Here is a 25312-nt window from a genome sequence, read left to right as displayed (position 1 = left end):
TAGTGAAGCATTCATTTTTAAGAAGGAAATTTAAGTCTTTTCCACAGGCTGCATTTTAGGGTAAATCTATAACGACAAACAAAACTAGTTGGTTCTCACACTCCATGTATATATAAACAGGATTTAATTTTTAGGTTGATTCACAGCTAGCTATTTAGACTAAATGGACAGAAAATGGACATAAAAAAAAACAACTTACCCGGTCAGTGACTGTAGCAATTAGTAAAGCGTTTGGCACCAGAATAGCAGTTTTTGCTTTTTTGATTAACGTTACAGCAAGCACAGGAATAAGAAGCTGGGGGGGGGGGGAACAAAACAACCTTATTAAAATCAAAAGCATACTGCAGGCTGTATAAACACAAATGCATTTAGCTATTTTAAATTAAGTTTGGATTTGTAACACCTAGCTGCAAAACAATATAATTAAAAATAATAATTAATGGTGACAGACACTCCATATAAGAGTAGAGTAAAGTGGGTTAATATTGTAAACCGACTTATAACTGAAAGGTTTTTGATTAATATTAAAAAGAGATGGAAGTCAAAATTCAACTTTCCCAGTTAAAGGGACACTGAACCCAAAAAACCCATAATTTATGCTTACCTGATAAATTTATTTCTCTTGTAGTGTAGTCAGTCCACGGGTCATCCATTACTTATGGAATATATCTCTTCCTAACAGGAAGCTGCAAGAGGATCACCCAAGCAGAGCTGCTATATAGCTCCTCCCCTCACATGTCATATTCAGTCATTCGACCAAAACCAGACGAGAAAGGAGAAACCATAGAGTGCAGTGGTGACTGGAGTTTAATTAAAATTTAGATCTGCCTTAAAGACAGGGCGGGCCGTGGACTGACTACACTACAAGAGAAATAAATTTATCAGGTAAGCATAAATTATGTTTTCTCTTGTTAAGTGTAGTCAGTCCACGGGTCATCCATTACTTATGGAATACCAATACCAAAGCTAAAGTACACGGATGAAGGGAGGGACAAGGCAGGAACATTAAACAGAAGGAACCACTGCCTGAAGTACCTTTCTCCCAAAAATAGCCTCCGAAGAAGCAAAAGTGTCAAATTTGTAAAATTTTGAAAAAGTGTGAAGTGAAGACCAAGTTGCAGCCTTGCAAATCTGTTCAACAGAGGCCTCATTTTTAAAGGCCCAGGTGGAAGCCACAGCTCTAGTAGAATGAGCTGTAATCCTTTCAGGAGGCTGCTGTCCAGCAGTCTCATAGGCTAAACGTATTATGCTACGAAGCCAAAAAGAGAGAGGTAGCCGAAGCCTTTTGACCTCTTCTCTGTCCAGAGTAAACGACAAACAGGGAAGAAGTTTGCCGAAAATCTTTAGTTGAATGCAAATAGAACTTCAGGGCACGGACTACGTCCAGATTATGCAAAAGTCGTTCCTTCTTTGAAGAAGGGTTAGGACACAGTGATGGAACAACAATCTCTTGATTGATATTCCTGTTAGTAACTACCTTAGGTAAGAACCCAGGTTTAGTACGCAGAACTACCTTGTCTGAATGAAAAATCAGATAAGGAGAATCACAATGTAAGGCAGATAACTCAGAGACTCTTCGAGCCGAGGAAATAGCCATCAAAAACAGAACCTTCCAGGATAACAGCTTGATATCAATGGAATGAAGGGGTTCAAATGGAACGCCTTGAAGAACGTTAAGAACTAAGTTTAAGCTCCACGGCGGAGCAACAGTCTTAAACACAGGCTTAATCCTAGCTAAAGCCTGACAAAAAGCCTGAACGTCTGGAACTTCAGCCAGACATTTGTGTAGAAGAATAGACAGAGCAGAAATCTGTCCCTTTAACGAACTAGCAGATAAGCCCTTTTCTAAACCCTCTTGTAGAAAGGACAATATCCTAGGAATCCTAACCTTACTCCATGAGTAAAACTTGGATTCGCACCAATATAAATATTTACGCCATATCTTATGGTAAATTTTTCTGGTAACAGGCTTCCTAGCCTGTATTAAAGGTATCAATAACCGACTCCGAGAAGCCACGCTTTGATAGAATCAAGCGTTCAATCTCCATGCAGTCAGCCTCAGAGAAATTAGATTTGGATGGTTGAAAGGACCCTGAATTAGAAGGTCCTGTCTCAGAGGCAGAGACCACGGTGGACAGGACGACATGTCCACTAGGTCTGCATACCAGGTCCTGCGTGGCCACGCAGGCGCTATCAGAATCACCGAAGCTCTCTCCTGTTTGATCTTGGCAATCAAACGAGGAAGCATCGGAAATGGTGGAAACACATAAGCCATGTTGAAGACCCAAGGGGCTGTCAGAGCATCTATCAGCACCGCTCCCGGGTCCCTGGACCTGGATCCGTAACAAGGAAGCTTGGCGTTCTGGCGAGACGCCATGAGATCCAGATCTGGTTTGCCCCAACGATGAATCAGTTGAGCAAAGACCTCCGGATGAAGTTCCCACTCCCCCGGATGAAAAGTCTGGCGACTTAGCAAATCCGCCTCCCAGTTCTCCACGCCTGGGATGTAAATCGCTGACAGGTGGCAAGAGTGAGACTCTGCCCAGCGAATTATCTTCGAGACTTCCAACATCGCTAGGGAACTTCTGGTTCCCCCTTGATGGTTGATGTAAGCCACAGTCGGGATGTTGTCCGACTGAAATCTGATGAACCTCAGAGTTGCTAACTGAGGCCAAGCTAGGAGAGCATTGAATATTGCTCTTAATTCTAGAATATTTATTGGGAGGAGTTTCTCCTCCTGAGTCCATAATCCCTGAGCCTTCAGGGAGTTCCAGACTGCGCCCCAGCCTAGAAGGCTGGCGTCTGTTGTTACAATCGTCCAATCTGGCCTGCGAAAGGTTATCCCCTTGGACAGATGTGGCCGAGAAAGCCACCATAGAAGAGAATCTCTGGTCTCTTGATCCAGATTTAGAAGGGGGGACAAATCTGAGTAATCCCCGTTCCACTGACTTAGCATGCACAATTGCAGCGGTCTGAGATGCAGGCGCGCAAATGGTACTATGTCCATTGCCGCTACCATTAAGCCGATTACTTCCATGCACTGAGCTACTGACGGGTGTGGAATGGAATGAAGGACACGGCAAGCATTTAGAAGTTTTGATAACCTGGCCTCTGTCAGGTAAATTTTCATCTCTACAGAATCTATAAGAGTCCCTAGAAAGGGAACCCTTGTAAGTGGTAATAGAGAACTCTTTTCCACGTTCACCTTCCACCCATGCGACCTCAGAAATGCCAGAACTATCTCTGTATGAGACTTGGCAGTTTGAAAACTTGACGCTTGTATAAGAATGTCGTCTAGGTACGGAGTCACCGCTATGCCTCGCGGTCTTAGTACCGCCAGAAGTGAGCCCAGAACTTTTGTAAAGATTCTTGGAGCCGTAGCTAATCCGAAGGGAAGAGCTACAAACTGGTAATGCCTGTCTAGGAAAGCAAATCTTAGGTACCGATAATGATCCTTGTGAATCGGTATGTGAAGGTAGGCATCCTTTAAGTCCACTGTGGTCATGTACTGACCCTCTTGGATCATGGGAAGGATGGTTCGAATAGTTTCCATTTTGAATGATGGAACTCTTAGGAATTTGTTTAGGATTTTTAAGTCCAAGATTGGTCTGAAGGTTCCCTCTTTCTTGGGAACCACAAATAGATTTGAATAGAATCCTTGCCCGTGTTCCGTCCGCGGAACTGGGTGGATCACCCCCATTAGTAAGAGGTCTTGTACACAGCGTAGAAACGCCTCTTTCTTTATTTGGTTTGCTGATAACCTTGAAAGATGAAATCTCCCTCGTGGAGGAGAAGTTTTGAAGTCCAGGAGAAATCCCTGAGATATGATCTCCAACGCCCAGGGATCCTGGACATCTCTTGCCCAAGCCTGGACGAAGAGAGAAAGTCTGCCCCCCCACTAGATCCGTTTCCGGATAGGGGGCCTGTTACGGTTACCCTTAGTCTCGCTGAGAGATGGACCGCTTAGTAGCCTGGATCCCTATTGCTAAAGAGGGGAGAAGCTGCTTTCCATAGTATTCTATATGAGTCTCGCAAATATAGAATAATCTCCCTTAGCTGCAGTACAGCTAGGATACCCTTCTGCCCACAAAAACGAGTCAACGCTGCGATTGAGGGTCAAACAAGAACTCAGGACTGGGATGCCCAGTCTGCTTTTTATTAAGGTTACATGCACACAGGGCACTCCCAGGGGGAGAGGGGGGGGAAGCACAAAATCCCCCATCACACATTTAGATAGAGAGCACTGTCCTTTGACAGGCCACAATAGGATTACAGTACTTAAGATAACAAGTTTACAAGTTCATCTTATCAATTAGCAGTCTGGCTCCAGAGGTGATTAGACAATGGGATTGGTTATCCCTAAACTTAGAGCTGAGGCCAGCAAACGTGTATTTAGGCAATAGTTTCTAAAAGCTGAAAAAAAAAAAGTTAACTCTTTATGAAATGATACTTGTTACGGTTTTCTTGGAGCCCTTCTTAGGCGCTGGCTTGCTGGTTCAGGCATTGCTGCTGGGAAATAAGCTCTTCACAACAAAATAACTAATGCTTCTGTAACAGGGCCCTCTCTTCATGCTGTCTTAGGGGCAGCAGGTTTCTTGGCCTGCTTGCCCTTGTTCCAGGACTGGTTAACTTTCCAGCCCTGCCTGTAACGAGCAACAGCTCCTTCCTGTTTTGGAGCGGAGGAAGTTGATGCTGCTCCTGCCTTGAAGTTACGAAAGGCACGACAATTAGACTGTTTGGCCTTTGATTTGGCCCTGTCCTGAGGTAGAGCATGGCCCTTACCTCCCGTAATGTCAGCTATAATTTCTTTCAAGCCGGGCCCGAATAAGGTCTGCCCTTTGAAAGGAATATTAAGCAATTTAGATTTAGAACTCACGTCAGCTGACCAGGATTTAAGCCATAGCGCTCTGCGCTCTTGGATGGCGAATCCGGAGTTCTTAGCCGTAAGTTTGGTTAAATGTACGACGGCATCAGAAACAAATGCGTTAGCTAGCTTAAGTGCTTTAAGCTTGTTCATAATTTCATCCAATGGAGCTGTGCGAATGGCCTCTTCCAGAGACTCAAACCAGAATGCCGCCGCAGCAGTGACAGGCGCAATGCATGCAAGGGGCTGTAAGATAAAACCTTGTTGAACAAACATTTTCTTAAGGTAAGCCTCTAATTTCTTATCCATTGGATCTGAAAAGGCACAACTATCCTCCACCGGGATAGTGGTACGCTTAGCTAAAGTAGAAACTGCTCCCTCCACCTTAGGGACCGTCTGCCATAAGTCTCGTGTGGTGTCGTCTATAGGAAACATTTTCCTAAATATGGGAGGAGGGGAAAAAGGCACACCAGGTCTATCCCACTCCTTGCTAATAATCTCTGTAAGCCTTTTAGGTATAGGAAACACGTCAGTACACACCGGTACCGCATAGTATCTATCCAACCTACCTAATTTTTCTGGAATTGCAACCGTGTTACAATCATTCAGAGCCGCTAATACCTCCCCTAGCAATATGCGGAGGTTCTCAAGCTTAAATTTAAAATTAGAAATCTCTGAATCCAGTCTCCCTGGATCAGATCCGTCACCCACAGAATGAAGCTCTCCGTCTTCATGTTCTGCAAACTGTGACGCAGTATCTGACATGGCTCTCACCTCATCCGCGCGCTCTGTCCTTAACCCAGAGCTATCGCGCTTGCCTCTTAATTCTGGCAATTTAGATAATACTTCTGTCATAACAGTAGCCATGTCTTGCAAAGTGATTTGTAAGGGCCTCCCTGATGTACTTGGCGCCACAAAATCACGCACCTCCTGAGCGGGAGGCGAAGGTACTGACACGTGAGGAGAGTTAGTCGGCATAACTTTCCCCTCGTTGTCTGGCGATAATTTCTTTACATGTAAAGATTGACTTTTATTTAAAGTAACATCAATGCAATTAGTACACAAATTTCTATTGGGCTCCACATTGGCCTTTAAACATAGTGAACAAAGAGATTCATCTGTGTCAGACATGTTTAAACAGACTAGCAATGAGACTAGCAAGCTTGGAAATACTTTTCTAAATAAATTTACAAGCAATATAAAAAACGCTACTGTGCCTTTAAGAAGCACAAAAAGCTGTCACAGTTGAAATAACAATGAACCAAAATAGTTATAGCAACCAATTTTTCACAGTAAATGTATTAAGTTAGCAAAGGATTGCACCCACCAGCAAATGGATGATTAACCCCTTAATACCCAAAAACGGATAACAATTTAATAATTAACGTTTTTATCACAGTCAAAACACACTGTCACAGGTCTGCTGTGACTGATTACCTCCCTCAAAATGAATTTTGAAGACACCTGAGCTCTCTAGAGACGATCTGGATCATGGAGGATGAAGTAGACAGATTGTGACTGAATTTTTACTGCGCAAAAAAGCGCTAAAATAGGCCCCTCCCACTCATATTACAACAGTGAGGAAGCTCAGAAAACTGTTTCTAGCTCCTTTACAATCCATAGTGAATGCCTCTGCCAGGCTCATCCTCCTTACAGGTCGCTCTTCATCTGCTGCACCTTTCTGCCAATACCTTCACTGGCTTCCTCTAGCCTCCATAATTAATCACAAAATTCTGACATACAAGACCCTCAATTGCACTGCTCCCACCTATATCTCAGACCTTGTCTCTGGATGCTCTCCTTCCCATCCCCTTTGCTCTGCTCATTACTTCCTCACATTCCCATCTACAGGACTTCTCCAGACTGTCCCCTATGTTGAGGAACTCTCGGCCTTGCCCCAAGACTCTCCCCTAGTTTTGAAAGTTTCAAGTGCTCCCTAAAGACTCTACTGTTCAGAGATACATACAGCAAACACTAACCTTTTCTAACCTCAGTACCTCTCCTTTGTTATCCCCCTTGAAATCCCTCAGCATGTAAGCCTATGAGGCCAGCTGTTTGTATATCACCTTCATGAGAGCTGACTACAACAGTGCAACACTCAGCAGGGCCCTCTTGATAATACCTATAAATGTTACCTTGAATATCATGCCTATCTTTATAGTGCAATGGAGTTTGTTGGTGCACTACAAATAATAATTATAATGTCTAAAATTAACCTCCTGCTTCTGCACTTCATAGGCCTGAAAACAGGGCACTCGCGAAAGATAGCAAAATTGATATGCTATTTTTTTTCCCCATCTGTAGTCATAGAAAGAAAGCAGGCAACATATTGTAATGTTGGGGATACAAAAAGGTGTACCTGGAGTAAAAAAAAAAAAAAAAGTTTATCTGCCATGCCTACCTATCCAAGTATACTGACAGCACAATTATGATTGCATTGCATATCCCAAACGATGCATCTGTAAATCTATAGAAACCAACAAAAACGGCCAAAATCACTGTAAAAAAACAAACAAACAAACAAAAAAAACACAAATTCATATTCTTAAAATTCCACCAGGTTTTGAGTTGGTTTGTAACTCATTTATGCCACTCATTAGGAAGCAGATTGAAAGATCAATCCCAGTGCCCAGTTCCATCACAGGGGCATTGCTTCACAGTGTTCTAGCTCTCTTTGTAGTAAGAGGAATAGAAACAAGAATGCATTGTTATTGAGATGTAGTAAAACCATCACACATTCATAATACCCTTATGTGCAATGAAAATCCTGCAACACATCGATAAAAGAGGCTCTAGGTTTTATGTTCAGAAAAGTTCTTAGAGCACATTTATTTTAGGTTTACTTACCCTTGTGTCTTTTCCAAAAACCTTTGAATTAAAGCCAATCCAGTTCTCTGAAATATATAATTTTCCTTGATATAGAAGATCTTTCTGTAAGGCGCATGTAAAACCTAAAGGAACAAAAAAAACGTATTAAAAAGACAGAAAGCAAGAAAAAAAAAAATAAAAAAAATTATTGCACCAGAAAAAACAAACAAATCACACCCCCCACAAACAAACCTTTTTTTTGCGTTGGATTTTATGAAACAGACAAGACATGCCTGGCACCAGAAACTAATATTAATATTGAAAAGGAGGAATTCTCGCACTACTAAAAGTGTACACTTGTATATAGTCTAACACAGCTTGACCCAATAAGCTGTGATTAACCTTTTAATACAATGTGGATAATTTGCTTATCTGATATCGGGACATATTTGATAAAGCTATAGGTGAAACTAGTTATGTAATTAACGAATTCCCTAAAGGGGCAAATCCAGGACCAGATTTTTGGCTTTTTTTAAAAAAAATAAAAAAGAAGGATATGGTATATCTAAGCTTTACTTACGTTTTGTTTTTAAAGCATTTTGGTGGGGCCAAAGACTGTAAATTAACCCCTATCAACCCTAGATTTTAGCAAAAATTATTCCAGACAAAGTGGGCATATGTCTATTTTGTATGGACAGTGCAGTAAAAAAAGGGGAAACCCCATTTGATGCATCTAGCCGACAACATTCAGACAGCTTTCTAAGTTCTTAAAGGGATACTGAACCCAATTTTTTTTTCTTTCATGATTCAGATAGAGCATGCAATTTTAAGCAACTTTCTAATTTACTCCTATTATCAATTTCTTTGTTTTCTTGCTATCTTTATTTGAAAAAGCAGGAATGTAAGCTTATGAGCCAGCCCATTTTTGTTTCAGCACTCTGGATAGCGCTTGCTTATTGGTGAATACCATTTAGCCAGTACAACCTAGGTGCTGAACCAAAGATGGGCCGGCTCTTAAGCTTACATTCCTGCTTTTTAAAATAAAGATACCACGAGAAGGAAGAAAAATTGAGAGTAGGAGTAAATTAAAAAGTTGCTTAAAATTGCATTCTCTATCTGAATCATGAAAGAAAAATGTGGGTTCAGTATCCCTTTAAAAATCTTGTATTGAATCCATTAGAAAGTTTGCCATGTGCTCAAAGTGTTCACAACTCCAAAACGTTGGTAGTCAAAAAAAAAAAAAAAGTGAACGTAAAACAACTTACTTTCTTTTAATTGTTCATCCTTTGGAACATCCTTAAACAGCTTGTGAAAGTGTGCATTTGTCTTTGAAAACTAAAAACAAAAAATGTAAAACAAATCTAAGAAAGAAACGTCTCAAATGCAAAAGTACAATAATCACAATTATCAGACATGTTGCACAGAGTGACTATGGATCGGCGTCAACCATATCCAATCATTTTTTTAGTCCTTAAAATAATCAACCATAAAAGATCAAAGAAATATAAAATGAATAAAAAATAAAATAAAAAAAAAAAAAGGTTTTTGAGATCTTACTTGGTTGGTGGAGGATTTTTTCCTTTCAAGCTTCTGCTCGTTCTTCATGTTGAAGGTTGAAGGGGTATCACAGGATTTTGAACTTTAAAACAAAGATATATTAACCTGTATCATTCTTTAGAAGGTATACAAAGAGTAAATAGATTTGAAATAAATAAGCAATGAAATATTACAAGTAAATAAATGTTTTAACAGTCTAAAGAGGAAGTCTAATTTCAAGAAAAACAAACAAATGGGAATTGGTCATTCATTTTGGCTGTTTCAGAGCCAGTTATTTCAGGCTACACCTGGAGTACTTTTTCTACTGTTCTGCCAAAGTGAACTGATCCAATAGACCAAACATTAAATAAATAGACTGTTCTATGCGCACCTGGCAGTTGCAATAGTTCCTGTCTTTAAAACACAATAATAGCTACAGACTGGAGTGAGGAAAAGAATTAAAAAATACTAACAATGACTGTAGCTATACCCTACAATTGTAAAAAAATAAATAAAAACAATATATATTAAAAAAAACAAAAAAACACAAATATACCTTGGCAGATACGTTTGTTTGCCGTCTACTAAATCTGCGTCAATCCGTATTTGTGGAGCAAAAGGTTGTTTTGGAGTCTTTTCACCTGTTCCATGCTCGTTCTCAGAGCTGTCAAGAAAAATATATATTTTAAAAAAAAATTAAATCAACACGGACTTAGCAAAGTAATGCATTCACTGCCTATTCTCAACGTCTTGGGTTTTTCTGTTGTAGTCTAGTTATAATCTTTTAGGATCATATGTAAGCAACTTGCTGTACGTCGCTGGTCTTTCTATGGGGGTGCCACTTAAAATAGACAGCAATATTTTAACAAGCCTTCTGGAGGGATGAGCTAATAGCTTGGTCATTAAGGGGTTAAACACATTACATTAGCACTTCAGAATCTGTTGGCACTCTACAAATGACTGATAATAATAATAATAATAATAATAATAATAATAATAATAATCCAAAAAAAATAAATTATATGAGAAACAAAACAGAAGTCTAAGATGAGTTAAATGGAAGATTTAACCATTTTAATCACTCATCTTATATAATGCTTACATTTTACAGTATGGTATCGATCTTTTATTTTAGAATACTGACTGAATATCACAATTTAACATAGAACTTTAGCTGTTGGGTTTACTAAACACTGCATACATTTTAGAAATGTCTCATATTACTCTAAAAAAGAAAAAATCAACATCAGTATCCAAATATTATTTTTTTAAAGTTCAAATAGCTGTCTTCGATAAAATATTTTAGACAACAGTTAAGTCTATAAAAATGGTCCCATTATTGATATAAAAATCTAGAATCAAAATACAAATTAAATATATTTTACATTAAAAAGGATATACAAGTGTAAAATGACACATACCCCACAAAGACTGATACTAATCAAGAAAACAGCTGTTTCACACCTTACAAAAACAACCAAAAAAGAACAAAACTGCCAAGTGCTTTAATAAATAAAGCCTTTTCCTACCACAAATATAATGTTAAACTGGCTTGTACATCAGTTAGGATATGTCAGCCTCTAAGCATGGTCCTCGGTAACTCAAGTCTGTAAGGTACTTATTAATAGTAAATTTGGCCAATCAACCTTGGATAACTTAAAGATTGAGCTTATCTAATCCTAAATGTCCAACTCAATCACATTAATACATTTCATCCCCAAGTACAACTAAATTATAAAACAAGCATGAGAACCGACAGCTTTCACCGTACCTGCACGTATCCTCACTTCATCAAACAGCTGTTAACAACTGCCTCCTACAGTGTCTGTGCTTTATCCTCCCCAGATGACATAGGAGGAAGTTAACCTGTGGCACATGACTCACTACCTAAAACAGCACGTGTTTGCATTTTTGTCAAGTGATCAGCAACGAGAAGCACAAGATGAAGCGGTATTCAAATGGAAGGACAGTATGAGCTGGTATTACATGTGATAAAAGAATAAGATGTGCTGTACATTAAGTTGCAGTAAAATACAGAGCTCCTGCAGAAGGCTAAAGATGCTGAACATTGTTAGGAATTATCTTTACACTATTGAAGTCCATTAAGACTGTATTTAAAAAGCAATGACAGTAAGAATTAGAGTTACATAAGATATAAAAGAACAAAACCAAAATAAACTGTAACATAAGTTAAAGGGACAGACTACTCCAGAATTTTTGTTTTAAAAAAATAAATATAGATATTCCCTTTATTACCGATTCCCTGTTTTGCATACCAAACACTGTTATATTAATAAATGTTATACCTCTATGATTAGCTTGTACCTAAGCCTCTGCAGACAGCCCCCTTCTTTTGACAGACTTGCATTTTAGCCAGTCAGTGCCCTCTTATAAGAGGCTCCACGGGCGTGAGCACAATGTTATTTATATGGCACACATGAACTAATGCCCTCTACCTGTGAAAATCTGTCAAATGTATTGAGATAAGAAGCGGCCTTCAAAGGCTTAGCAATTAGTTAAAAGCTAAACCTAGGTAGGTCATATGCTAAGAAAACTAAGAGAACAAAGCAAATTTGGTGATAAAAAGTACATTGGAAAGTTGTTTAAAAATGACATGCCCTATCAATCATGAAAGTTTAATTTTCACTAGACTGAAGTTACAAAAGACTGAAGTTACAATAAAAGTGTTGTAGTACAGAGAAATGCCATAAACCACAACTAAATGTTATACAACTTATTTTCTCAACCTTAGGTATATGCACCCATAGGGCTCCATTTATCATTGTAATTCTCCTACATTTGCGCCTACAAATAAGCTGTTGTAATTCTTCGATTTATCAATGCAAAATACGCCTAAACTTAAGCAAATACGACCGCAGATTTCTCCCACTCTATTCTCTCTCGCCATGGTACACATGTGTGCCAAATAAAGCTCAAAGTTTTGCGGTTGTATTTTTAGAAATACGCCTCACTAATCGCCGAAATTCAGATTTATTATTTTGCGCCTTAGGAGAACCTAAAATTCTCCTACAAATACGACCACGAAAGTTCTTCATAACCACTGTGGAGAACATTGAATTCACTCCACTTTTTTTAACGAGAGACAATGGAATATTTCTTCATTTTGGCTGCTATAGTCTTGATGATGGAAATATGCCCATATGGAGACCCCAAAGAGTGCCCAGAGTGTTTCTACCCAGTTGTTTATTTATTGATTAGATTACATGTTTTTTAATCAATTTTAAAACAAAATAATTACTTATTATATTACATTAAAATTACAATATAGTTTTAAATTTAAATATTGTAATAAATGGTTAAGGGTAGTTTAAACAAGACAAGTAAGACAATTTTATATACAAAAAAAAAAAAAAAATTACAAAAGAAAGTTAATGGTCTCCAGTTTAAGTGTGGTGATTAAAGTGAGCCACAATGCATTTTATATGAAGTTCAAAAGGGACAGTCTAGTCAAAATTAAACTTGATTCAAAAAGGGCATGCAATTTTAAACAACTTTCCAATTTACTTTCATCATGAAGTTTGCTTTGTTCTCTTGGTATTCTTTGTTAAACACTAAATCTAGGTATGCTCATATGCCAATTTCTAAAAACCTTGAAGCCCGTCTCTTATCTCAGGGCATTTTGATGATTTTTTTTTTACCTAGGAGTCAGCACTGACTGGCTAAAATGCATGTCTGTCAAAAGAACTGATATAAGGGGGTGTTCTGTATTCCGACCGCTTTAAGTTTTCCTACCTACGTCGCCACAATAAACTTCAAAAATACACAGTGCACGCATGCATTCATTCCTGTAGTTGAAATATTACATTACAATGCGCCTATAATAAACTTTAAAATTACACTAAATAGCATGCATGCGCTCACTGCAGCAGTCGACAAATATTACAGACACGATCTATACACAATTTTGGCACATCAAAATCCCATTGACAGAAAAGGCTTTTATCTCCATTATATAAAACTACCCTTTGACATACAGAAGCCTTTTCGTTCACTTATTTCATCAAACAAATCCATACAATAATTGTGACTATGAATCCTTTTTTTTGCACTGTTATTTTGATGTCCCCAGCTAGTCCCAAAATTATAGACGCACCGTTTCTGTAATATTTGCCAACTGCGGCAGTGAGCGCATGCGTGCTCTTTAGTGTAATTTGCAAGTTTATTGTGGTAATATTTTTCGACTGCAGCAGTGTGCACTACAGCCTTTGCAATTTTTTTGTAGGCATGGCCTTAGGTAGGGAAACTTAACGCGGTCAGAGAACAGGGGCAGTCTGCAGAGACTTAGATACAAGGTAATCACAGAGGTAAAACGTGTATTAATATAACAGTGTTAGTTATGTTAAACTAGGGAATGTGTAATAAAGGCATTATCTATTTAAAACAAAATAAATCTGGAGTATGTCCCTTTAAGTTTCATTTCAGAAGTAGTTTTGAACTTAAAGGAACAGTCTAGTCAAAATTAAACTTTCATGATTCAGATAGGACATTTTAAACAACTTTCCAATTTACTTTTATCATCAAATGTGCTTTGATCTCTTGGTATTCTTAGTTGAAAGCTAAACCCAAGTAGGATCATATGCTAATTTGTAAGACCTTGAAGGCCGCCTCTTATCTGAATGCATTTGACAGTTTTTCACAGCTAGAAAGCATTAGTTCATGTGTGCCATATAGATAACATTGTGCCCACCCCCGTGGAGTTACTTATGAGATGGCACCGATTGGCTGAAATGAAAGCCTGTCAAAAGAATTGAAATAAGGGGGGCAGCATGCAGATGCTTAGATACTAGGTAATAACATAGATATGGTTATATAAAAAAAACTTTTTTTTAACCTATCTTTTTAAACAAAAACAAATTATTATTTTTTTTATTTAAGTGTGATGCTACTCCATTTGTGGCTTAGCAAAAAAAAAAAAAAACAGAATAGTGATTTTAAAGTCAAACTATATTCAAATTGAATCTATAAAACTATATTGGACAAAAGGCAAAACAAGGTGAAACTATTTTGCTATTCTTGCATCAGATTCCTGTATATCAGTATTCATTTCCATGACCCCAAAATTATACAAAAAAAAAAAAAAATACATAGGCGATTTGCACTATATTGTGCAAATCTGTTTTTTTTATGCATTATATAAAAATATTGTACATCTATATATAAATAGTCATTTAATTCTGCATTGCACACTCAAAGTGGAAATAATTTGGAATTCTTAAAGGGACAGTCAAGTAAAAAACACAAACAAAAAAACCTTTCATGTAATTTTAAACAACTTTCCAATTTACTTTTATTACCAATTTTTTGTTCTCTTGGTATTCTTAGTTGAAAGCTAAATCTAGGAGGTATATATGCTAATTTATTAGACCTTGAAGGCCACCTCTAATCTGAAAGCATTTTGAGAGTATTTCACAACTAGAGGGCGTTAGTTTATGTGTTTCATATAGATAACATTGAGCTCAGGCACGTGAAGCTTCTAGGAGCATGCACTGATTGGCTAAAAATGCAAGTCTGTCAAAAGAACTGAAATAAGGTGGCAGTTTGCAGAGCCATAGATACAAGGTATTTACATAGATAAAAAAAAGTGTATTTCTATAACTGTGTTGGTTATGCAAAATTGGGGATGGGTAATAAAGTGATATCTACCTTTTTTAAACAACACAAATTCTAGTGTTTACTGTCCCTTTAACTTTACATCTCTGAAGTAAGCAGACTCATTTCAAAGTCTAAAAAATGATAAATGAGTCCAATTATGTCAGCTTGCCTAGAAATTAATACTAATAAATATAACTAAGTCTTTAAAGGAAGTAGTCAGTAGCTTGCTTCAATTGAAAATGCCCATTTAGATAGAACATACAACTTTCCAATTCATGTACTTTTATTTAATTTGCCTTGTACTCTTGGTAGCCCTAGGTAGTTTCAGGAGCTGGAAGCTAGCTGCTGATTGGTGTCTGCAAATATATACCTCTTATCATGGGCTTATCAATGTATTCAGCTAGCTCCCAGTAAAGTGCATTGCTGCTCCTTCAACAAAGAATACCAAGAGAATGAAGCAAAATTGATAATAGCAGTAAATTGGAAAGTTGCTTACAAATGTATGTTCTATCTGAATTATGAAAGAAGAGTTTTGGGTTTCATGTCCCTTTAAGCCTACCCATAGTAAGAAGGGTCATGAAACCCCATTTTTTCCTTTCAAGATTCAGAAAGAACATGCAATTTTAAACAGCTTTCCAGTTTACTTCTATTATTAATTGCTTAATGTGCTTGGTGTTATTTACTGATGTAGCAGCAAGATACTGCGATCAAGCTGAGCAAATGACATAAGAGATAGACAGATCCTACCTCAAAGAAGATTACAAAGAGAACAAATCAAATGATATAAACAGAAGTAAAATTGGAAAACGGTTCAAAATTGCATGATCTACATGAATAAAATAAGAAATTGTGGGTTTCATTACCTTTAACTTTCTGGGTTAAGCATTTGATACAAAGCTACATAAAATTATTTTCCTCTGTAAGTCCTTTATAATGTGGATAAGCACAGTTGACAGACAGATATAATTTGCATTTAACTCTCAGTAATGCTCAAGAGATGAACAAATGTGTAGACTTTGTGACATCACATGAATTAAATAGCTTTCAAACATGCCTGCACACACTAACTACATACCACTATAACATAAAAAGGCAGCACTCTCAAACTATTTAAATAATACCTCCATTAAAAATTGTAAATAGTGTTTCAAAACTAATAGAGTAGGATTTGTGTCATTTATAAACACAGACTTTAGACATGTAAACATCAAGAATTTAATTTAAAATTCATTTGTTGGGGATGTAGGGGGGGGGGTAGCCCAAAGCAGGTCTACCTGCATACTCTTAGGCTGAAATATACTCAATATCTTTAAAAATAATTAAAAAAAAAAGTTTTATAACAATCATGTTTTCTGCCACAACATTTATGAAAAGTAGTAACCTGAAGCAACCACCACAAGTACATAACACTTCATTTATCAGTTCTGCACAGACACTAATTGCAGTACAAACCTTTCTTAACATTCAAAGCCAATGACAAATAACTATATTTCACATTTTTGGAGCTGAGCTAGTTATGTCAGACATCCCATGCTTTAGTTGTCACACTTGTAAGGCTACTGGGGGGGGGGGGGGGATAATAAAACCAACAAGAACTTGACATTTTTAGTTCTGCACTTAAAAAGACAGTTTACTCAAAAAAATTCTCCCCTTTAATTTGTTCCCAATGATCCACTTTACCTGCTGGAGTGTATTAAATTGTTTACAAGTAGCTCCTTTACCCTTATATTGGCATTTGAAATTGTTAATTTGGCATGTGGTATCCCCACCTATTCTGAAAGTTTGTGGCCGCGCGTACCAGCTATAGATAAGCTTTGTAAACACAGCCAGCAGAAGAAATTACACTCCCAGTGTGATAAAGCAGAGATAAGGTAATAAAATGTTGATTTTCCATTGTACTCTCAAAGTATTGGTGATTGTTTTAAGGACAGATATAAGATAAAGAAGCAGGTATATGTGCACAATGTGATACAGTAATGAGATCTGATTATACCTACAAGCTCAACCCATTTTATTAGGTTGTGACTTCAAAACACAAAATCAGAGCTTTAATATACAGAAAAAACCTTAAAAAGCTAATTTTCATAAATTTTTTACTCTGCAGTTGGTAAAAAAAGCAATTGTAAACACATTAAGGGAAAAACTATTTTACAGTATACTGTCCCTTTAAAGAAAGTTAGTATACTAAACATGCAAAATATATAATTATATAATTAAAAGTTTTCAAGCTATTTACTCTCATATTCAGATATGCAATACAAATCCATTTTATGTCATTTAAATGCAAGGGTTTATTATATGCTATATACATATACAAAAAAAATTAAAGTATGTGTGTTTATATATATAAAAAATGGAAGGGTTAGTTACCGCATTTGGCCAAATGGGACAAGCCCAGGTACCACAACAAGGTCCCTTCCAAAAACCTGAGTCCCTAAAACAGCTACACAATGCAAGCTCTCAATCCAACAAACTGGGAACAAGTGAAGGGTGCACAGGCTTATGTAATCACCCCAGACATATACAAAACCCTTCCGTGTTAATGCAGTCAGTTAACCTCCTGTATGGGAAAGCACTATGGCTTTAGAAAATCCTCCAGCGAGCAATTAAATAGCAAACAGTTTTAATGAACACCTAGTGCAAAGTTTGTACAGAAATATAAATATGTTTAAGCAGCAATATCTAGTATTCAATGTGTAAAGGTAAATTAAACAAAAATGTAACTATATACATCTATACAGAGGAAGAGAGAAGACTATATTTAAACATCATTTTATGAAGAGGGGGGGAAAAAAAAAAAAAAAGGAGAATAAAACTGTTTCATTGACTTTGAAGACTCTGATCAGATAGAGTTATTGGTGAAGGAGGGCAAGCCCCAGGAGAAATATTTTTGATGAGAGAGTGAGAGAGTGTGAGAGAGTGAGAGTGTGAGAGAGAGTGAGAGTGTGAGAGAGAGTGAGAGTGAGAGAGAGAGTGAGAGTGAGAGAGAGTGAGAGAGAAAAAAAAAAAAAAAAAAAAAAAAAAAGTTGTTTCTACTCTATGCTTTTTATGGGTAACTGCACATACCATTCTGAGGATGTGGCATATTTTGCCTTTAGACAAACTGCAACTTCTCATTAATATGATCTTTATACAACTCCACTTTTAGAGCCAATGCACCTAAGGAATGTGGGTGTATCTACACATTAGAATGTTTTATTTATAGTCAGATAAATCGCTTGAAGGATTCAAAGGAAGAGCATGAAAATGTACCATACATCTGTTAGATTTAGCGGCTATTTGCTAAGGCATACAATGCTAAACAAAAATCTGTCATCTCCTGAAGGAATGCAATGCCAACGTATTTCATTTCTAAATTATTCATAAATATATTACTGTGACACTTTCATTTCTGGAAGGCTGTAATGATAATACAAGTATGAAGTTACAATAGTTATACAAAATTTAAAAAAATAATTTTTACCCTTTTTTCTGCATACACTTATCTATTCCACTTCTAGTGTACTAGCATATCCAAAAAAATAAAATAATAATAATAATAATAATAATAATAATAAGTCATGGGTCTGTTTAATATTGACACAATTATCATTTATTCATAAAATTGCCAAATGCCATAGTGCTGGATAGGTGAGAAGGGAAATTAATTTGTAAAAGTACAGATATATGTACTCTAAATTCTTTGATAGACCTTGCAATAGTGACAAGTTCATAAATCACATGCAATAATTAATCCCACGACTTTGTCACTAAGATTTAGTTGAATTTTTTTTTTTAAAAAAAAGCTGCTGAACCAACTCCAAAGCTTACTACATTCCTGCATTTTCAAATAAAGAAACCAGGAGAACGAAGAAAAATTGAAAGTTGCTTAGATTTGCATGCTCTTTCTGAATCATGAAAGAAAACATTAGGGTTTCATATCCCTTTAATCAAAAAGGTGGGGGGGGGGAATCACCTGTCATATTTGTTATAATTATAATGCATATGTTATTTTCACTTCATTGAATAATTATTAAAAAAGGTATATGAAACGTAAATATTTTCTTTTGTGTTTCAGATAGTTTTTATTAAATCACATGCTCTTATGTACTCCTATGGTCAATTTTTCTTTGTTCACTCTGTATCTTTTGGTGATATGTAGGGAAGTATGCATAGGAGGCAGACCATTTCTGGATTACTATATGGCAGAACTATTTCAGCCATGTACTGCTCCAGATGCCTACCTAGGTATCGCTTCAACACAGAATATCTTGGGAACAAAGCCAATTTGATAGCAGAAGTAAACTGGAAACTTTTTTAAATGGTACGCTCTGTCTGAATCACAAAATAAACATTTTGGGTTTCATATCCCTTTAAGTATAGCACAGGTTTTAGCAATAATTTTTAAGACGTTAGGCTTTAGCTTCAATACGAAATTAATGGATATTAATTACTATTTCTAGCTTAATAAATCTGGTTACATATAAAAAAAAATGATTACGTATTATGATAAATCCTTACATGTATGGATTTATCATAAGAAAAAATATCCATTAAAAACACATACATTAGATACAATATGGGATGTTTTGAAAATACTCTGTATCTCCTATTAGACAGGACTGAAGATAAACATTCGGCTTAGAGAATGGTTTAATTTATGCAACCTTTTTAAAAACAGGTGTCCCAGCACAAAGGGGCCCGGAAAGAACTGCAGAATTTTCCACCCCAATAAGTTAAAAATAAACCAGCTACCAACTGAATCCAAAATTAAATAACTGAAACTAAATATTTTAGACACCAAGTTAGTTGTACATAGTACCACAAGCTGCCATACTGCACCATCCTGTATTATATTATATTACTAGTTTATTCAATAAGCAACATACATCAGTCACTACCCCCCCCCCATGTTCAGTAAATGAAAATTAAATGCTTTACTTTAAAAAGGGACACTTAAGTCAAAATAAACTTACGATTCAGAAAAAGCATGCAGTTAGTTTGCATGACAAAAAAAAAAAATACATTGACAAACAATACTTCATACTACTAGAGCAGAGTGTACAATATCAATAAATATATATATATATATATATATATATATATATATATATATATATATATATATATATATATATATTCCTGACTGACTAAACACCCAGCTCAAACCGATTAACCTAGGAACGTGAAATTTGGAAGTTACATTGCTTTTATGACGTAGGCACCCACTAAGGAAGTATTTTTTTAGAAATTATGCCCCAAAAGGGGTGAAAAAGGGGGGTAAACTTTTTTTATAAGGATACCTTTATCTCAAAAACAGACGATGTTACAGATGTAAAAAATTGTATTTAGATTCTCCTTGAAAAATAAAGCATGTATTTTACCACCAAAGGGTGGTGGATTCATGGAATAAACTTCCATTTGAGGTGGTAAACACAAAGACTGTAAAGAAATTTAAAAATGCCTGGGACATGCATAAGGCTATCCTAAGGAAAAAGTAACATGTAATATGGATAGACTTGATGGGCCTTTTTGGTTCTTATCTACCGTCAAATTTTGTGTTTCTATTTCTCCAAAATCCACTTAAAGGGACAGTCTAGTCCAAAACAAACTTTAATTATTCAGAAAGGGCATGTAATTTTAAACAATTTTCCAATTTACTTCTATCACCAATTTTGCTTTGTTCTCTTGGTATTCTTAGTTGAAAGCTAAATGTAGGAGGTTCATATGCTAATTTCTAAACCCTTGAAGCCCGCCTCTTAGCTCAGGGCATTTTGACAGTTTTTCCCCACTAGAGGGTGTTAGTTTGTGTGTTTCATGTAGATAATATTGTGCTCACACACGTGGAGTTCCTAGGAGCCTGCACTGATTGGCTAAAATGCAAGTCTGTCAAAAGAACTGAAATAAGGGAAAGTTTGTAGAGGCTTAGATACAAGATAATCACAGAGGTAAAAAGTGTATTAATATAACTGTTGGTTATGCAAAACTAGGGAATGGGTAATAAAGGAATTATCTATCTTTTAAAACAATAAATATTCTGGTGAATACTGTCCCTTTAAGGGGGGGTCAAAAAGGGGAGGGTGATTTATGAGGATACCTAAATCTCAAAAACCGACGATGTTACAGGTGTGAAAATTAGTATTTACATTATCCTTGAAAAATAAAGTAACACGTGTTTTACCATTTCCCCAAAATCCACTTAAGGGGGGTCAAAATAGACTGGGTGCTGATTTGAGGATATATAGAGATTATAATATATATATATATATATATATATATATATATATATAAAAAAAACTGACTAAGCTAGAGACATTAAAATTGGTATTTAGGTTCTCCTATAAATACATGTTTTAACATTTCCCCAAAATCGAGAGAGATCGAGATTATTTGTACATATTGCTTCATTGGGAGAGGAGCCGTTTCTTCTTTTGTATAAAAATCTACTTGTGGTTTTAGCTAACTTGGGAAAACATTTGCTGTATCAATAATAATTTCCTTATCCGAAGCCCACTCTAGATGCAAAGATGTTAAAAGTGATTATTTCAAAGCAGAAATATTACATTCCTGTATTCTGCAATGCATGTGAAAATGCTCAGCAAAGAAAGGCTGACAAATTCCTTATCTGTTTATTGCACAGCCCAACAAGAATAAGCTATTAAAAAACTTATTGTGGATGCCACTAGGATAATATATAACAGGAAAGGAATTACAAGTTTAGCTTAAGGGATAGAAAAGTAAAAAATTAAATGCCTGGGTGCATTTCAATTTTCAATACACTTTCATCAGCAAAAAATGCTTCTAGTAAAAGTTATCACTGCTTTTCTGCAACATACGCAATATCAAGTCCGTGCACTAGTATTCCTACACCATGCTTGCTCAGAGAGCAGGTGTTCTGGGAAAATAGCGAACCACGTCACTTCTTGTGACGTGAAATCAGCTGTTTCACAAAGTTTGACCATATTGCGCATGCTTTCTAGCACCATTACATACGTCACTGCTACAGTTTCGAGACCCGAGACATTCATGGACCCTCTGTACCGCGCATGCACGGCATTTGAAACTCTGTCAACACCGCGCTCGCTTTGCAGTATGATCAAAGCCTTTAAAGTACAATCTTTTATGACCATACCACGCCCTGCTTTGCCATACATTTATACGCATTTCCATTACAGTTACATACTGACATTAAAAAAAATAATTGTTCAAAACTGTTTGCTTGGTCATACAAGATTGACCTGTAGAGGCTTTGATTATACTGCAAAGCGGGAGCGGTATTGACAGAGTTTCAAATGCTGCGCATGCGCCGTACAGAGGGTCCATGATTGTCACGGGTCTCAAAACTGTAGCAGTGACGTATGCGGCCAGGTATGTAATGATGCTAGAACGCATGCGCAATATGGTCAAACTTTGTGAAACAGCTAATCCCATGTCACAGGAAGTGGCGAGGTTCGCTATTTTCACAAGTTCTCCATTTTCCCAGAACACAGGAAATGGTGTTTATTGCTTCTGAAGACAAAATTTGTGTCATACAAGCCACTGTTGACTCTCTGAGAAGGTGTAACCTTTGAATATTGGTGCACTGCAGGATATGTGCATATGCCACTGAAAATACTGTTATAACTTTTACTAGAAGTATTTTGCTAATGGAAGTATATTGCAAAAAGGTTTCCATTTTAAATTGGCATTCACCCATGCACATTTCTTTTAGACCCTTCTAGTCCTTTATATTTATCATACACACAGTACTGTTGTTATGCAATGTAAAATATAATTCTGAAAAATTGGTAAAGAAAAATACGTTTGATAGCATAAAATTATGAGGTAACGAGTCTTAAAAATATTAAAAGGTAATTTTGTTCAACACAACAAATAAAAGCAATTAAGCGTAATTATTTATTAACACATTATGTTATTGCAGTTTTTCTACATTTATATTGAAACTAGACAGAAATTTATATTTTGCCGAACTAAAACTGACTGAAGAATAGAAACAATTTTCTACATTGGTGGACAGAGACAAACCACTACAACCATGAAATCATATTTTTATTTTAAGCAGCATAAATATAAAGTTTTTTAAGAAAAAATTCTTAACGCAACAAAGATCTTCATGTCAATTTACCAGTGTGTGTGAAAGACACTTACTACAAAATAATATATAGCAAATACAAATATGTAGAGAATTAACGATGTATCTACATGAAATTTTCAACAACAAAACTGCATTAATTGTTTCTCACTCATTAAATAAATCCCTACATGACGCTGCATTTGCCCAAACCAGTTGCACTAACTAACGTGTATTTAGGGGATATGTGCTGTTTAGTATACACATTTCTGAAACTTGTAAAGCAAGGAAAGGGTTAATACAAACCCCTGTAAAATATTCCACTACGTATTGGCTGTAAGGCTATCAAATAGTCAAAGGGCTAACAAGTTTTGTGCTTATCAAGGTGAAGACTATAATATCCAGTTCCCCCTCCCCTTAAAAAGCACTTGGCACGCATTAAATATGTATTACTCACACAAACGAGACCGTCTTGGTTTCTTTCTTGCAGGAAAGGCGCTTTGCGTCCTCGGGCTCATAGTACCCCTGCTCGATAGTGATCACCATTTCTGCCTCCTGCTTTCCGTACACACACAGTGCTGTTGTCTGAGACCACAATCCTTTCTCTGACCATTAACACAGCGTTTTAAACATGCAACTGTTTGTCTTCAGAAACCTATTGAAGCCACATAATTACTTAAAAATAAAATGTAGTTACGGTAAGCTACCCAAAGAAACTTGTGCAGGAGGTAAAACCGTCCTAACAACAACAAATGTAATAACTTGAACCTGTTCTGCAAGTTCTGTCCTAGAACGGGAAACCTAATTATCTAGACAGCTGCAAGCGTTTTCCTTTTTTTCCCTCCATGAAGTTCAGCTGAGTTAGCTTTGTCCTCTAGACTAAAAATATAAACTACTGGAGTTATGCAACTTTTGACTGTAGAGAAAAAAAAAATACACAGCGGGAATAGCTGGAAACAGTTCACAGTCGGTCTTGTGCAGCAGTGACTGTAAATTATTCAAGCAGGATGTTGCCTATGGTGGGAGTTGTTTCCTTGCTAGTTAACAATGGCTGTGCTTAAATGTTTTAGAGGAGGATAACTGAGAAGGTAGAGATGTCTGCAACTATATCCGTATTGCTACCAGAGAGAAACAGTTTAGAGTGGTGAGGTTAATGGTTTGAGTCATTGTCTGATTATTATTAAGTGGGTTGTATTTGCAGGTGTATGAAGAAAACAGCATAGTAACAACGAAAGGGTAATACAAGGATTATGCAGCTATTTCTCAGATGAGTAGCTACGTATTAACTAGCAGTCTAATAAGGATATTCCACGTACAGACATCTTAAAACACAAAAAACGCACCCCCTCTCCAAAAAACAGTAACATTACTGAAACAAGATAAATCAATAAATACAAGAATTACAATATAGATGCATCTGCATTTTGAAGCATACAGTTTTGTTTAGCTATTAGTAAAACAAAGCTCTAATATAGTTTAATAATTTGAAAGTGATGACTATTCATTAAATAAAATATTTGTATTTCTAAACGTATTCTGTTCCTGTACAGTAAGTTGCCACAGCTCTGATCATCTTCCTATTTGTTTATGCATCATCCACTGCTGCTGTATATGTTGACAATTATGTAAATGTATTTGAAACTCACATCAGCAGAACACCACTTAACCAAGCAAAAGGATGTTTGTTTTTTTACTATTTTTTTTTATTAAATTGCTGTTGCAACCAAGTCTTTTTTTTTTTTTTTTATTCTTTAGTCATTAAAGGAATATGAGATATTAAATACACTAATCAAAAAAGGGACATAATGGTCAAATTTGAAATGTGCATTAGTCTATGTCAGTAGAAGTGTTTGCAAAATATTTGCATTAGCAAAGACTCTTCTAGTAAAAGTGCTCTCTGTTTCAGAGCTGTAGGCACATATGCAGTTTCTGTTGCACACCATTATTTAAAGGCCAAATCTTCTTAGAGAGTCAGTAGCTCTAGTGAACAATGATTTAAAGGGCCATTAAAAAAAAATTAAACTTCCATGATTCAGCTAGGGCATACAATTTTAAACACATTTCCAATTTACTTTTATCTTCAATTTTTTCTTCTTCTTAGTATTCTTTGTTGGATGCTAAACATAGGTAGGCCTCTAATCTGTGCATTTTATTAGCTTTTAACAGCTAGACAGTGCTAGTTCATGTGTGTCATACAGGTAACATTGTGCTCACTCCCATGGATTTCTGCATGAGTCAGCACTAATTGGCTGAAGTGCAAGTTTGTGAAAAGCGCTGTAAGGAGGCAGTCTGCAGAGGCTTAGATACAAGGTAATCACAGCGTTGGTTATGCAAAACTGGATGAATGCTAATAAAGGGATTATCTATATTTTTAAACAATAACATTTTTCAAGTAGACCGTCCCTTTAAATTTTGTCGCTATACGCAGCTGCCCACTCTTC

General features: G+C 36.4%; 1 protein-coding gene across 2 annotated transcripts in view; it reads right to left on the bottom strand.

Moving 5' to 3' along the window:
* Positions 1 to 23823, bottom strand: part of GRAMD2B (GRAM domain containing 2B) — a 66727-nt gene extending 42904 nt beyond the window's left edge. The window contains exons 1-6 of one of the 2 annotated variants that reach the window (XM_053701621.1): positions 23329 to 23823; positions 9765 to 9872; positions 9230 to 9311; positions 8938 to 9007; positions 7712 to 7815; positions 200 to 295 (exon numbers count right to left, since the gene is read on the bottom strand). In XM_053701621.1, the coding sequence (XP_053557596.1) occupies positions 200 to 295; positions 7712 to 7815; positions 8938 to 9007; positions 9230 to 9311; positions 9765 to 9872; positions 23329 to 23417 (549 nt within the window). In that variant the 5' untranslated portion in view covers positions 23418 to 23823. Of the gene's footprint in view, positions 1 to 199; positions 296 to 7711; positions 7816 to 8937; positions 9008 to 9229; positions 9312 to 9764; positions 9873 to 10979; positions 11039 to 23328 lie in introns of those variants that run through there. The other variant, XM_053701622.1, reaches the window with a different exon arrangement.
* Positions 23824 to 25312: the final 1489 nt, after the last annotated feature.

The sequence above is a fragment of the Bombina bombina genome, chromosome 2 (assembly GCF_027579735.1).
Source record: "Bombina bombina isolate aBomBom1 chromosome 2, aBomBom1.pri, whole genome shotgun sequence".
Taxonomy (NCBI): domain Eukaryota; kingdom Metazoa; phylum Chordata; class Amphibia; order Anura; family Bombinatoridae; genus Bombina; species Bombina bombina.
The sequence above is the reverse complement of the archived record's forward strand: the minus strand, read 5'-3'. Positions and strand labels throughout refer to the sequence as shown.